This window comes from Colius striatus, chromosome 1 (genome assembly GCF_028858725.1).
Source record: "Colius striatus isolate bColStr4 chromosome 1, bColStr4.1.hap1, whole genome shotgun sequence".
Classification (NCBI taxonomy): domain Eukaryota; kingdom Metazoa; phylum Chordata; class Aves; order Coliiformes; family Coliidae; genus Colius; species Colius striatus.
The window spans coordinates 185,493,646-185,510,690 of NC_084759.1; the positions used below are offsets into that span (position 1 = coordinate 185,493,646).

General features: G+C 36.2%; 1 protein-coding gene across 1 annotated transcript in view; it reads right to left on the reverse strand.

The window, feature by feature from the left end:
* GRM8 (glutamate metabotropic receptor 8) overlaps positions 1-17,045 on the reverse strand; it is a 352,719-nt gene that overhangs the window by 273,309 nt on the left and 62,365 nt on the right. The window contains exon 3 of the mRNA XM_062018137.1: positions 9,983-10,199. Within this exon, the coding sequence (XP_061874121.1) occupies positions 9,983-10,199 (217 nt within the window). The remainder of the gene's footprint in view (positions 1-9,982; positions 10,200-17,045) is intronic.

Sequence of the window (17,045 nt, forward strand, 5' to 3'; positions counted from 1 at the left end):
CTATGTGACTAAGTCAGTGTCTTCACATACAGTTGGATGATAATATAAATTCAACTACCATGTGTAGAAAGTTAATAGCCTTCACCTTAAAAATTCCAGCACTGTTGGCTCAGTAACAGATAGCATGTAATAGTATGTAATAAGCCCTTTGTAATAGGAACATGAATGATTTTAAATAATCTACACAGAATCACAGAATCTTAAGGGCTGGAAGTGACCTCAAAAGATCATCTACTCCAACTCCCCTGCCAGAGCAGGATTACCTAGAGTAGGTCACACAGGAACTCATCCAGATGGGTTTTGAATGTCCTTAGAGAAGGAGATTCCACAATCCTTCCGGGAAGCCTGTTCCAGTGCTTCATCACCATCACAGTGAAGCACTGTGTTCCAGCTTGTACCCATTGTCCCTTGTCCTATCATTTGACATCACTGAGAAGAGCCTGACTGCATCCTCCCAACACCTGCCCTTTACATTTTTGTAAAAATTAATTAGATCACCCCTCAGTTTTCACTTCTTCAAGCTAAAGAGTCCCAGCTTCCCCAGCCTTTCATCATAAGGGAGATGCTCCATTCCCTTAATCACCTTTGTGGCCCTGCACTGAACGCTCTCCAGCAGCTCCCTGTCCTTGAACTGAGGGGCCCAGTACTGGACACAATATTCCAGATGCGGCCTCACAAAGGCAGAGTAGAGGGGGAGGAGAACCTCTCTCGACCCACTGCCCACACCCCTTCTCATACACCCCAGGACACCACTGGCCTTATTGGCCATGAGGGCACATTGCTGACTCATGGTCATCCTGCTGTCCACCAGGATCTTGAAGAATAATTATATTCAAGGAGGACCTTATAGCTATACAAGATATATTTATAAGGTAAGTACAACTCTCTGCATTTTGTTATTATTAGTACTTATATAGAAAGTAACAGTACTTACTTCCAAAACAGATATATCAGCTTTGCACATAGAATATTAAAGCTCATAAGGTTCTTAGAAGAAAGACGTTAGGAATTTGGGATTGATAGGCAGAAATTGGGGTCTGGGGAGAAGGAAGAGATCCCTAAGGGTAAAAAACAGCAAATAGAAAGAAATAGACAACATAAAATTATTTTAAATGAACAAGAGCAGAGAGAGAAGACAAAGTCTCATGAAGCTAGATAAACAAGTATATTATAGAAAAATATTGAAATTGACAAATGCAAGGGAGCATACATTGGCAGGAATACCTGGAATTGTTCACACATGTCATTGAGTTCTAAATCAGCTGCAGCCATTTGTTAATAAACCTTGAGTGTCAGAACAGATACCTTTGGAAATAATTTGCTTGATACTCAGTGGCCGACAGAAAAAGCTTACAATTTGTCACAATGTATAAAGAATGGGTCTGAGAATAGAAATGAGATTACAATGACACTACATAAATCAATAGCAAGGCCTTATTTTGTAGTGTTCAGCCATGGCTACACAGCTCAACAGAAATATAAATGGAATAAGAGATCCTGAAACTGACAACAAAAACTCTTTAAGTGCAATTACTTCATATCTTCTAATTCAGAGTTAAGTAAGAAAGCACACTATGAAGGAGGTTAACTGGATTCTCCTACATACCGTTCGTAGTATCAAAAAAAGAAGACATTCAATTATAACACAAAGAAATTTTAGTTAATATACAAGGAAATCTAAGCACCAATCCCTAAATATCTGGGGTTACAGATCAATCCTTGAATGTGAAGTTCTTCCAGTGATTGTTACGTAAGATTTTTACATTCTTTCTCTTCCATGTAATTGAGACCACCACTGGAAACAAAGTAATGACTAGCATTGTCTGACTACAATTGATAGTTCCAATGTTTTATTGTTTAAACTGCAGTCATGGATCATGAAAGAGATGCTACTAAGAGTATATTACTAATATTTAATCATGAGGCATTTCTCACATGATTTTTAAGACATACAGTTATCTAGGAAGAAAGTAAAAATGCAGAATGTTTAAAACTACTAGAAAAAAACATACAGATAGAACAACATACAGATAGAAAAATGCAATTTTGTCAGCACTCGAGAGCCAGGAATTTTGCTTTGTTAGGTGGAACTTCATGTGAACAAGACTGCTGAGTCTAGACCAGTGAAGCACAACCAAGATTACAATTCAAATACTGTGAATGCTTTGACATATTAACAAAAAGAACACGTAAATACAGTCCAAGCCCACATCAACATGCTCCTTCGTGTCACCTTTGGTGAGACAGTGCCCTTAAATAAAATCTTTCCTTACAAAAGCCTGTGTATGCCAGCAAAGCGTAACCATTAGATGTTACGTTGGCAAAGTTCACTTGGACTCTGATCAAGGCTATGCTATGGCCTGCATATTCGATTCCTGATCCAAGTTGGAAAACACTGCAGTACAAGAGGTGCCATACTGAATTTTGCATGGAAACAAGCTTTCTGCAGAAGTGACAATCACAGACGTTTATTAAAAAAAATAAAGGACAAAGGTGCTCTCAGTCAGTTCCTGATAAAGGAAAAAATATCTCAGCTTACTCACTGCAGATTCTCTGAAGCTTCTGGGACTCAACATTGACCTTTTTTTTTTTTTTTTTTTTTAAAAAAAAAAAAAAAAAAAGCACAACAATCACCAAAAAAAGTGTTTTCCACAGTTCTCCTCTGCCTTGCATCAAAGCAAAACCAGCATACAATAACCAAATATGTGCAGATTTATTCAGACTGCAAGTCATATTGCATGTCATTCATGCTTTCGCTTCTAGTATCCCCTTTACAATACTTCAACTTATAGCAAGAATATCCATAGAATTAGCTCTCTTAAAATCCAGTTTCTTTTAAAGAGATTGTGTGAAATTTGGTCATAAAGAACTAGAATGGGTAGAGTTTCTTTTTGACATGTCCTAAGTTTACTTTTACTGGAGTTTTTTCATTACATGTGTACTCCTTTCATTATATATACATTCCTTCTAGTAAAAGAGAGTCACAGAATATAAGAGAAACCAGAATCTCTACTGTAATACATACTAATACACAGAATAGTTGAATATATGAGTATACACATAAAGGTGGAGAGGTCCTCGATATTATAATGAGGTTTCAACACTTATGTTTCAGAATTTTCTAAATTCACCACAGTAGGCATCACTGTGGAAACATATTGGTCCCTGCTCTAAAGAGCTTATTGGTCTCAGCTTTTCAAAAGCTGACTGCTATGAGGAAAATGGAATCAGCTTCAGACTCTAAAGGGATTAAATGTCACAGCTATTTGGTAACTGTACCATATAAAAATAGCAGATGGACTCAGCCTTGGCCACAGTTCACACCCCAGCTGGCATGAGACAATAAATATCAATGGGTAAAACCAGGAATTGTGAGGTCTCCCTACTTCAAGCCTTCTTGGCAGCCTCAGAGACAATCTTCCTGGGCACTTCATTCTCTGTTAAACCCCATGAGATTCAAGGAAGTATTCACTGACTTCTTTCAGTTTCAAACACACACAAAAGTCCCTATTTCTTGCTCGGGACTTCTTTCCAGAATCAAATTGCAAATTGTCCCTTGTGAACAAGAACAATTTTTACAAGTGGAGTTACAAGATGAAGTGTTTATCGTACATATATAACCCTTCTAGCAAAGTGATTGCATATATTCCTAGCTCCAGATGAAAGCCTCCCTGGGACACTTTTTGCCAACTCTCATAACTACTTAGTTCATAAGCTTTAAACTCTAATGGTAGTTTCAAATATGTGACTACATTACTTAGACAATCCATTAAAAAATTATATTGCCTATAAATTACTTATGTTTCTTTGTAATTGTTTCTGGCATTTCTTATCATAGTACCTTAAAAGCACCTCTATGAGGGATACTATTGCTTGAATTGCCCTTAAGATTAAGAAATCTGAATACTACTACTCTTTCAAGCTTATCAGTGAATCTTTGCTGTTTGAGGAAGCAAGGTTGGCTATGTAACTTTTATCAATATAGTCCACTATTTAGTACATACTCTTTGGGGCAGGTACAAAATCCAATTCTACAAGTTTTCTGCCTTTCTTTTTCTCTCTGAACTAGCTAGTGAGCTTTCTATAAGAGATTTAAAAAGTGCCTCAACTAATTAACTGAAGAAGAAACCCCTGAAGATCTATTAGACAGAAAGAAGTACCTTTTCGAACAGTCACTGGAGGGTCAGAGAACATACCAGGGAAGTATGCTTATTGCTATGATACATCCCAAAAACTATAAACAAAAACATATAATTAAAGCTGAAGAATATCATATTGATTAGTACCGCTGAAAGAAATTTAAAAGATCCTTTATTATAAACCCCTAAAAACTACATTATTTATCAGGCCGTAATTTGTACAGGAATAGTTTTCAAGCCTTTGCAATATTAATACACCTACCATCTGATTTTGCAATTTTTCAAACATTACTTTGAAGCTCCCATAACCAATTATATGGTGTTATTATTAATTACAACTTTCAGCTTGAAATACAGTGTTATCAATAGAGTTCAGCTGTATAAATATAAATGTAACACTTAAAATTGAATTAAACAGCTTCCCCTTTGTGAAGGTATGTTAGAATATTATTAGTTGTGAAAATTAATTTGTTAAGCTTGAAATCAGTCTTTAAAGCAGAAATAACTCTGGGAAAAAAGGTTACATTTTATGTGCTGCATTTTTTCAGTCTTCATGTTGCAAGATTTTTTAATCTTCTATTAAATAACATTCAAGGGGAAAAAAGAAAACCTATTCATCATTTACTTAGCGAGATACAAAAAGTTTTAGTTTTATATCAAAGGTATCAAAAGATGACTGCAGAAAGTATGAATAAAACTTAATAGTAATCTATTTTATTTATTTCTAAATTAACAATGAATAATCTAAGTGGAGAGGAAAAGTTACACACTCTTAAAATTTATGTTCCTGATCACCCCTCCCTCCCCAATTCCCACTAAATTTTCACTTTATCCATTGAAAACTTCAGAAGTCCGAAAGATAATAAAGGTAAAAAGGAATTCAATAATTTGGAGAAATGCAGAGATGCAATGCACAACTGCAGATAGACAAAAAACCTGACAAGAGACAAAGATGACCTAAGAGCTATGCCAAAGAAATGTCATAGATCAGTCTATGAAAACAAAATATAGCTAGCTATGCTGAAGTCTGAAACAATTTAAACCAAGATACTGTAGCATTTGTTCAATATATATATTCGTAATAATTAGGCATATAGTTATCAGTGTGACAAAAATGGTAAAATATTATGAAGGATCACAAAGTAACTGCAGTAGTAACTGCAATATACAAGGATAAAAGAAGTAGGTAAAACTACAAAACCCTGTTCCTAAAAGCAAGCATTCGAGGGGATGTGCTAATATTAAGTACATGATTCTCTTCTGGGGCAAAACTGCTTTGAAGTTGTCATTTTGGCTCAGTCAAAGATGTGGTCCTAAATCCTCTTTGCTGTCTTCTTTATACCTCTGGCAAGATATGCAAACCAACTTACAAGGAAAAAGGAAGCAAGCAATGCTAAAATGTCTCACTTCTTCTTAATGATCAGCTACAGTTACTGCCTTTATCCTTTTTATCTCCTCTGCTGACAGTTTCATAAACATGCAACTGCCAATACTCATCAATATTTGTGCTGTTTTTTCACTGACCACTAGTAGGGATAAAATCTGGTGTGTAGCATTTCATACATTATTTGTGGATTTTCTACATTTTCTAGTACTAATATTGCAATAACTGAGCCAGGATTCTGATCCCAGAGAGAATTTTCTAAACCAGGTGGTTTTGCATTCTGTAAAAAAAGTGAAAAGTATCCCATGATTTTCTCTCAAATGGTAAAGTCATTTGGTATCTAATAACAGGGGGAATGAACCATTAAAAGCAGTCTGATTAGAGACTTTCCAATATTTATTTCGTCAAATATCATTAAGAATAAAGCAAATAGAAGAGCAATATTCAGTATGACAGTTTAATGAGGACATGGTTAAATGTCCTTCCTTCTTTTGCCCTTTTTAGTTTCTCTCGGTAATGTGAGATTCACTCAGTTTAATGCTTAAATTCTTAAGTATTATCATCTCGTATAAATTCATTCCTTTGGCCAATGTACCAAAATGATTTGATCATGACACCAAAATGATTATAGTGTTATCATTGATTAACTTTGTAATGGAAATGGAAAATACTATAAATTTAATCATTGTCTTCAAACAATAATGCACAGAAGGATGCACTGGAATAAGTACCATACCCTATTCTCTTTACAATCAGTATCGTGTAAAATACTTAATTTCCAGCTATGCTTTGCCCAGAGAGAATCTTTGTCATTAAAATGAGAGAAGATTTTGATATGTAATATATTCTGTGACATGTTAGGGTGGCACCACTTTGACCTTTTCAGTATTCCACATTTCATTTCAGAGCCTGTTTCTTCCTTTCTGCTTCTGTTACTGATCAAGAAATAGCAGTTGAATAGAGAGCCAATCAAACTGGAAATTAGAGGTGAAAAGTCAAACTCACAAGAAATAAGTACCTGAAATTATAAGTACATGAAATTAATCTCTGTTCTTTAAATATTTAAAATCCCATCCCTTCTTAATTCTTAAGTGATTGAAGAAAACTAAAAACAAGCTAACCACCTAAAACAAACAAAAGCTCTGCCCAAAACAAAATCTCAAGCTTGCTATCCTTGATTTTCAAAGATGCTATCTCACATATCTCTAAGGCATTGAATTTTTCTCAGAAATTAATATCTCAATTTCTTTCACATCCTTTCCTTAAATATTGCTTTTCATTATGCTTATCTTTGCTTCTAGTTCCTGTTTTTTTATCTTAAACAGGATGTAAAGCACTTCAAGAAGAGCTGAGCTGTCCTATGCATTTGTAGGGTAGCAGCACAGGAGGAACCTGACTAGGTTCTCTTAACATATAGCTTATTAGCATAGAGCTGATAACTTTTGCTGGTGTGTGTGCATTCTTATAATATGCAATGAATTTTACAAACCTACCTAGACTCTATAGTCTTGGAAATCATTATTAGTTTCTATTAAAACTTTCCATTTTAAAAGCATTTCCAGGCCTATGATTCAGGTGAAAAGTCTGAGGACAGCGGATAATACAATCAGTCTAGAAGGGACATTAAGAAATCATCCAATCCACCTCGCAGCCCCAAGGAAGAACTAAGTACACTTATATAAAGCCTGGGCTGGTGTTTGTCTAATGCATTCACCCAGATCCTCAGCAATGGAGGTTCCAAAATGTCCCCAAGCAAGTTGGTCTAATGATTTAATGTCTTAAACCATTAAAATGGGTTTTCTTCAAATCTAAATGGAATTATGCTTGAAATTAATTCCAGTACTTCTGTTCACGTACTCAGTATTTGGATGAACAAATGGTCCTCCACCTTTCTGTAAAAGCCATTTGTGCATTTTAAAATATTCTTTTCCATCACCTTCCCTTCTTAGTTGACTCCTCTTCAGGCTAACTAATCACCTTGATCAGTTACTCCTCACAGATCACATTTTCAAGATTTGTGATGGTTTTGCTTGCAGAGTCTCTCACCATTTGTGAAGCAAGAGTCAAAACCTGCACTGAGTCTAAATGAGATTTCTCGACTGTCTGGTAAATTTGGAGAATTATTTCAATTACATATTCTATAACCATCTGCAAGTTCCAGCAAAATATGAGGAATATAGGCATGTTATAATTTACTATCTTGCTCCATTTTTTGAAGTAGCATTTTCTGACCAGTTTTTCTGTACTCCTGATCATCTAGACGTTACAGGCATATCCTTCATTCCAAGTCCATCTGGACTAAACATCAAAATATTGGCTAGTATTTGATCCAGCATAAATCCCTGCAAAATACTGCACAACACATTCTTCCTTTTAAACACAAACCATTGCTAATTACTCTCTGAACAAAGTTGTCTAAATATATCTGAATCCAGGCTATGATATTTTCACCTAAATCACAATGTCTATATTTACTCAGGAGAATACTGTATATCGCAGTTGAGATAACACTACTAAATTCAAGAGACATGACATCAAGGGCTTCTTCAGCTATAAAGCTTTTACCCTGCCAAAGAAAATTATTATATGGCTTCAATTTGATTTGTTCTTGAGAATTCTATGCTGGCTATTGATCATGTCCCTGTGGTTCCATTTTATTTACCTGATGATTTATTTTGTTATTTTTCTATGAATTAAAAATCATTTGTCTGGTTTTTAACTTCCCGCCTTTCCCCTGCTTTGCTTTTAGTCCCTGGTACTCAAAACAGTGGATGAGTTGCTAGAAGCACAGAAGTTGCCAAAATCAAGTGCTCTAAAAAGAACAAAATTTGTAAGGGAAAAAAAAAACTAACCAAAATAATATCATTTTTTATTTTTTCTCAGTACCACACAGATCTAGTAATGCACAGGACATCCATTCATTATTTGAACTGCTTTGGATGAATATTCATTTCATTAATCCTATTAATAATTAATATTTAATGAATTAAAGTGATCTCTTTTTATTCTAAGGCTGATCAAGATCCATCTGACACAACACAAACCACTGCAATTTTAATGAAATCACTGTTGTCATTATTGTACCCATCTGAAGAACTCTTACATTTACAGAAATGGAAAATGGTAAAAAAGTCCTGAGCACTTTATTTGTCTTCTTTCAGGACTCCGCAGAACTAGATGGGCTGCAGATAATTTCAGGTAAAAAGGTTATTTTCAGCCAATGAACTACTCAGTGAGTGTCTGCGACTGCCAATCTATTCACTGCTTTATTTGACTCAATAGATTAGCCATCTCTTTTCAATTGGAACGGTTGAAGAATTATCCACGACTTTGCTAACTCCAGAACAAACTATTGTATTGTAGTCTGCCTTAACTCTGATAAAGACATCTAGGACCTGACAGCATTGATTAGAAGCTAGAAACAAATATTTATTAGCTAATCATTCAAAATTGTTATATACACCAATTCCCTAACAGCATAAATTGCTGTGCTTTTGTCTTACTGCCAAATTGCTGCAACTATTCAGTAACCTTTGTGGTTCAAGTATAGCAGCCTGGAACCCACGTGTGCCTTCCTATATAATTACTATGGTCTCTGTATTTACGTGTGGTTATTAAAAATGAAAAATACAATATTTTCTCAACCAAGCTGGCTTGAAAGAACTAGAGTTCATATGTACATGCCCTGAAAGTTAAATCCAGTAGATTCATCCAGGTTTTCTCAGGAAGGACAAGAAGACTGTTTGGAATTCACTTTTTTTTGTGAATCGTATTATTTAGTGTCATTTAACATCGTACTTAGTGAAAGACCAATTCCACCCTCTTTCAAACCACCTGCTACTAATTATCTTATTCCTTAGTGTCCAAAACCTTCTCCTTGTGACAAACAGACTTTTTTTCAGGCCAGAAATAACTACAGCAGTGCAAAAAAAGAAAAGAAGATCAAAGGGACTTAAATACACTTCTCATAATAATGCCTATGTTTATGCAGCACATTTCTTTCTGAAGGAAAAACAAGAAAGGTATGTCTTTCTACTTCACAGATTTTTTTTTATTGTTTTTCAAATTCATCAAAATTAAAACCCTTCCATTTATCATTGCTGGAACAAGGAACATGAGATCTCACGGGATTATTATTTTCCTAAGATAATTCAACCACATCTCCTCAAATCTGTCTGTAATCCAATTGGTTATTGCTTTTTGCCCCTAACTTATCAAGGAGTTCTCCTCTTAAAAAGAGCAAGAGACATACATCTTTTGCCTCTCTCAAGTGTTCTTAAATTACTGCCAGAATTGTCACATTGGTAGATGCACAAGCTGCAAAATAATCCACAACCCGCTCTGCTTCAGCCAAGATACACCTACAGGTGTTCTGATGACTCTGCTTAGACCTAGGCAGAGTTCAGCGATGCTCTGCAACCTGGCAGCTGTAAATACAAAAAATGACAAACACACTCACCGGTTTCTCTGGAGATCTGAGTGAATGCCTCTACGCCACTCTCCCCGTAATTGCCTTCAGAAGCCAGTGTTGATACATAGTTCCACCCAAGGGCCATCACGATGTCAACCATGGCCTGTGCTTGGTAGGAGTCTGGTGGGACTACTCGAGAGAAGAAGTCATACCTGGTGTTATCACTCAGTTCTGGAGCTGTAGATGCATAGCTGATTTGAGGTATCTGCAAATAGAATGAGAAGTCATTCAAGCCAATCTAATACCATTTTACACTATATAATTGTACATTCCAAAGGCTTAAAATACATTATGCACAGGCATTGCACAGAACTGAATATCTTGTTTTCATTAACTCAACTGATCAGAAAGCATCTCAGATTTTGTAAAATGTCATTGAAATCTTATTGTATAACACTCTCACCAAGAAATAATGTATTCAGCTTTTCTCCAGGTGTCATGATTCTTGACATATAAGTACAACAACTTCTTTTTTGATCCTGGCTCTGATAGGAATGGATGAAGGAAAAATAGGAGGGAAAAAAGAAAAAAAAGGATGAATTCTTACTATTACTACAGAAGATTAAAAGGTTGGTTTTGATGACTGTGACTCTTAAAAATGCAGCACTTACATTTGATGAGTGGAATGTAGATTATTTCCATTTCATTGTTCTGTTTATTTATGTACATGCAAGTGTGCTTTCACACTGAATTCCTATTTTTGAGCTCTTTTTGTCATAGATTTTTCTTTTTTCAGTTTTCTTTGTAGAAAAAAAAACCCAACAAATAAAAAACAAGTGCAAAACCCACTAAATAATTTAAATACATTTTTAAAATTAATTTCTATTTTCATAGGGAAAAAAACATCTAGGATGACATTCTACTAAATCTTAAATAAAAGGTTTGGTAATGTTCAGAAGATATCTGTAAGCAATATTCAATTATTCTGAAGAGTATTTCGGTGCAAGAAAGTTAAAAGGGGAATGATTTTCTCATTTCAAATTGTAAAAATGATGAAATAGTCCCTAGCTTGCAATGAAAGATTCTTCGAAATATCGCATTGCATATGTAATCTATATTAATCACAGGCGCTTAATTTACATCTTACAAAACATAAAACAGTCTTCAAGAAAGCAATCTGAACAGAGCTCCTAAATTGGTTCTATTGAGAGCTAAATTTAAAAGTCCCAGATAACAGGTGACCTGGTAAATGCTCACTGTCATATTAGATGCTATAGTAGAAGGTTTCAGTGAAATCTCTAGCTCCTGTACAATGCCTCCTCATCAACATAAACTAAAAACAGGATCTGAGGCAAATATAAAAGTTTCAAAGAGCCTGGTCATTAATCATGCCTGTAAAGACAGTGTAGACTCTTGCAGTCTGAAAAAAAGTTTATAGCCTAAGGGATGGCACAATCATTTCTTAGCTAGAAGAAAACAAAATAAACTCTTATGTATCTTGGCTACATTCTTCTTGAAAAAATTTTCTATTCATGGAAATATCTCAGAACAAATACTCTGAAATGTTGTAATAATAAAAATCGGAGAGAACAGAGAAAAAGGAAAAGGCAGATCACAAAAAAGTAAACTGAAGGTTATATCTCATTAAAATCATCATTCCTAATACAGCAAAGATCCACCAAGTTGAAATAAAGGACAAATTGTTCTTACAAAACTTGCCTTGTATAAATTCCGTTTCTTTCAGAAATTGTTTGAAACATATTTATGTCTTCAAGGACAAGAGATTTTGGCCTGTAATGACACAATTACACACATTTCCTTTCTAAATTTGCTCTCTGTGAAAGTATTTTATGTGAAAGTAAATAGAATCTTCATCCCTTGCCTACTTTTAAATATATATTTTAATATAGGAGGGCATTGAGAAAGTAGCTTTAAAATTTGAGGATTTGGAATCTATTCCGACAGTTATACAGTTATTGAAAAGACTCAGAAAAATACTCAAACTATTTGGCATGAGAACAAAATGTTAGGATTTAGTGGTTCAATAATCTATGAATGAAAAATATATATATTAAAATGTAAGAACCCTAGTTATGGACTGTATGTTTAATAAACCATTTTACATGTCCCCAAGTACACTTTATAAGATAAAGCACAGTGCTGCCTAAGCAAGGGAACATTTATGGTCTATCAATTCAGTAATATGTGTTTAAAAACTCCCTAAATACAGACTGTATTTATATTTTAAGTTCTGCTGGCCCCCTAAGACATTTTGAAAGAGACCTGTAGAGCAATTTTACATTTCCTGTTGGTATTGAGGTTCGTGGCTAGGTTTCCCTATGGTCAACAGGCAATGCCAGATGCTTCCAAGATGGACTCACCACTGGCCAAGGGTAATCCCAGCAGGAATGGTGGTAATGCCTCTGGGATAACATATTTAAGATGCACAGCAGCAACTGCGGCCAAAGAGAGGAGTGAGAATATGTGAGGGCAACAACTCTGCAGACACTGAGGTCAGTGTTGGAGAGGAGGAGGTGCTCCAGGCACTGGAGCAGAGATTCCTTCACAGCCCATGGTACAGCCTGTAGTGAGGCCCTGCGCCTGCAGCCATGGAAGCCATGGGAGATCCACCTGCAGCCCTAGGAGGACCCCAAGCCAGACAGGATGGATGCCCAAAACAGGCTGGGATCCCATGGGAAGCTGTAGTGTGAAAGCCCACACTAGAGCAAGTTCCTGACAGAACTTGTGAACCTGTGGACAGAAAGGAGCCCCCACCAGACCAGGTTTACTGTCAGGACTTGTGACCCCATGAGGGCCCTATGCTGGTGCAGTTCATGAAGATCTACAGCCCATGAGAGTATGTTGGAGAAGTTTGTGGAAAACTGTCCCATGGAAAGGTCCTTACGTTGCAGTAGGGGAAAAGTGAGGAGTCTTCCTCCTGAGTGAGAAGCAGCAGCAGAGACAATTTGCTATGAACTGACCATAACTCACATTCCCTGTTCTCCTGGGTCACTGGAAGGGAGGAGGTAGTGAAAATCAGGAAAGTTCAGCCCAGGAAGAAGGGAGGAATGAGAGGGAAGTATTTTTAAGATTTTGTTTTATTTCTCATTATCCTACTCTGATTTGATTAGTAATAAAATTAAGCTAATTTCCCCAAGTTAAGCTTGTTTTGCCCATGATAATAATTGCTGAGTGATCTCCCTGTCTTTATCTTGACCCACAGCCTTTATTTATGTGGAGAGATAGAGTAGTTTTGGTGGGTTCCTGAGGACTAGCCAGTGTTAAACCACCACATCATTCTAAGTTTTCAAAATTAAATAGAGCATGTGTAACATTTACACTGTATGTAAGCGCTGTATAGCACTGTTAATAGTTATTACTTTGGAGAGGAATAAAAGGCAAAAAACCCAATGGATTATATAGCTATACTTGAATTAGTTGTCACACAACAGCTGTCACATTCACTGGCAATAGCTAAAAGCATTCATGTTTGAATGTTCACTGATCTTTTTTTACTATTCTTTCCTACCCTGTGCTTTGGCTGCCGCCTCTCATTAACCCATAATCTGCTGATAAATTCTTGACTTCAAGTTGGAACTACCAGAAATACCTCAATTCTTTAATATATGTCAGTGGTGGCTTCATCTCACTTTATTATCTACTCATCGGCATTGCAAAATGATTCTGCATGCTTAAGAAAAATAAAACAATTTGGAAAACAAAATACAAAATCAGTTGCTAAGAAATAAGTATACAGGCTAAGCCTTCAAGATACATTTAAACCAAAGTGAGGATTCAAGAATAGTCTCTGTTTTTTTCTGTATCATTTTGTATACATCTCCAAGCTGATTTAAAATTGTATCTGAAGATCTCCCCTTCCCAGAGGACTAGAGAAGATGGAGTAGCTACCTTCAGAACTATCCACAAAGCATAACCGTGGCAGCATTTCAGAGGAATGCCACCAAGTACTACTACAGAACAGACTTCTACTCTGTGACAGAGGCATGGAGGGATTCAGGAGTATCAAATCCAGCTAATGTAACTTTTCATTTATTTCAGCCAAATGATACACCACGGCCAGTTCTTCATACACTGAGAATAAAAGCCATTTACCACTCCCAAATCAAGGACTATTACTAGGAAAGCATTTCCCTGGAACTGTTTGGAGGGTCCAGTGCTGGACCCAAAACCACAAGGTGTTGTACTATGTATGGTAGAGGAAATTACATGACCTAGGTTTGCCCTTACAGTAAAGCTTCTTCACCACAGCAGGCACCTCTTAGTATGCCCTCTCTTCAATAAAATGCTGCCCAAGTTTTGGACAGAAGTTCACTGAAACCTTTTTTATTGAGTTTTCAAATCCATTTGCATGCTGCATTTGTCAATGTAAAGTACCAGCAGACCATTTCAATTGCCACTTTCTTTTATACAGCCTTTCATCTGAAAGCATGATTTGGGAGTGTAGTAGACAGTAGTGAAGTAAGCTGAGATCATAAGAAAAAAAAGCTGAGAAAGGAATCACTAGTAATTTTGAACATTACTGATTATGAGTTACAGCAATAACTGCTGTAGTCATCCAGTGTAATGAGATTAAATCACTCACATCTTCAGTTTCACTGCCCACTCAGTCCTGTCACTACACATATGAACTAGAATTTTATTTTCCTTTTCCATTCTCTTATCATTGGTCAGTCATTTTTAGAGAAGTATTAGTAATAGCACATTAAAAAATAGTAATAACTGTAGTTAACAAATTGAAGTCAATAAACCTTAGGCTAGTGATTGCTCAGTATCAACTGGCATTTTACCATTAACTAATAAAGCTTGCAAAGGAATAAAAGTGCTTGAAATAAAATTTGACTGTGGAAACACGTTTTCAACTTAGTGATTTTCTAAATTTTAAATATCTGTCATTAATAATTAATGGCTCTGTCTTTTCAAGAATTTTATTCCCTGTACAGGAAGAAAGTTCTTTGTGAGTACAAAAAGCTCACAGCGGTGAAATGAATCCTCAGGTCCTAGATATTGAACAGCTGCTGGATGAGAACTGAGGTCACTATATTTTAGTTATTAGTCACATTTCTAAATTGCTGTCAGCCAGAGCATCATCTTAGCCTGCTTTCACTTCTGGAAACCATGTCAGCCTGAAGCACAGTAATGCTAAAGTGATTCGTGGTAGACATTCAAGATTCAAAAGATTTTGATGAGGCTTAATAATATCTGACACTATAGCAAACAAGATTAAAAATGTTCTTTTTTGTTACTAGCTGTAGGAGGAGATGAAATGCACCCTGAAACTGCCCATTTCTCTCCATTGACTATAAAGGGAGCCTGGGAGATTAATTCAACTGTTATATACACCATGTGGAACAATATTTAGGGCTACAAACATGATTAGGGGACTGGAACATCTCTCTTACAAGGAAAGGCTGTGACACCTGGGTCTATTTAGTATGGAGGAAAGAAGACTGAGGGGGGATATTATCAACACTTCTAAATACCTAAAGGGGGGTATCAAGAGCATGGGGCAAGTCTTTTTTCTGTAACACCCTACAACAGGACAAGGGGGAAACACAAACTGGAACACAGAAAGTTCCACTTGAATGTAAGGAGAAACTGCTTTCCTGTGAGGGTGAGGGAGCACTGGCACAGGTTGCCCAGAGAGGGTGTGGAGTCTCCTTCTCTGGAGGCTTTCAAAACTCACCTGGACAAGTTCCTGTGTGACTTGATCCAGGTAGATCTGTTTCAGCAGTGGGCTGGACCAAATGATCTCTGGAGGTCTCTTCCAACCACTCTGTGATTTTGTGAATACCATAAACAGCTATACGTTTTCCACTGAATATCACAATCCCACTCATTTTGGCTACACATGACTATTAAGACATTTGCATATTGCTAATGATCAACTTCCTTCTGCAATTTCATCTTTCCATCTATGACAAAAACTGAATAGGCCGCCCATGACATCATTAGGGACCTTGTTTCATTCATTTTCAGAATAAACCAACGTCAAATTATCCTGGGGAAATATAATACATCAAGACTCAGTACTGCCTTTGGAGATGTGAGATGACTTGTTCAAGGCTCAGAGTAGCTGAGCAGAGTGACATCTTACCAACTCCACTAGCTACAAACCACTGCTGCTAGAGCTCATTTTATGGACAAGTTTCAACAAATGAAGTTTTCTGATTCAGCCTCTTTCCATGGATTTTATCATGAAGAGGAGCGATATCTTCCCAGTAGATTTATATACATATATTCACCTACATTTATAAACACATGTAATTCCAAACTATATTTATTTAGACATGTGCACTTGATGCTCTCTCTGTACATTAAGGACATACAGCCTCTATTTATCGTGTGTCCAGTAACATATCTTGTTCAGGAATTACCAGCACCCCAAAAGAAAACCTTCATATCAGCTAGAGAAAAAGCAAGATAAAACAGGTATGCTTCTCTTGAATACAATTTAAATTGCATTTAGTTCCACAAATTTAGTAGAATTTAAAAGTTTTGCAAAGTGAAAGAACACAAGTACAATCTGAAAGCTAACATTGGTTGATTTCACTTGGAAGGCAGGGGTTTTTTTTAATCTATTTGAAATATTCTAAGTCATTCCATTTGCAGTAAATATAGCAATTCCTGTCAAGGGTGCTTTCAATTCATACACCTAATGATGAGGAGCTAATGCTAAGGTAGTTTCAAATCTTTTGAAAGTTCCCTATATGTTTGTATGGGTTTTGTGCAGATACGGTCTTTGTGATAAAAAGCAACATAGCTATTGCTATTTTTTCTCTCAAACACAGGGATAGAAGTGATCCATCACATCTAAATGTTTCTGAGCTGAGATGGGTAAATTATTTCACTCTTTCTTTTCACTTCCTATTACATTTTCACTGGCTTTACTTTCCTTCTGTTGCCATCAGTTACCTTCTGAAGACATTCTCCTGAGAAGAATATATCTTCAAATGAGCTGCAGTGATCTTTACATGAGAAAAGGACATAACCAAGAATCAATGCAGAACAGTTTGTTGCCAGCAAAATTATTTCAGCAACCATCATAGGCTGGTCTAGGATGTGAAAAATTACAGAGGCAGATGTAATAACT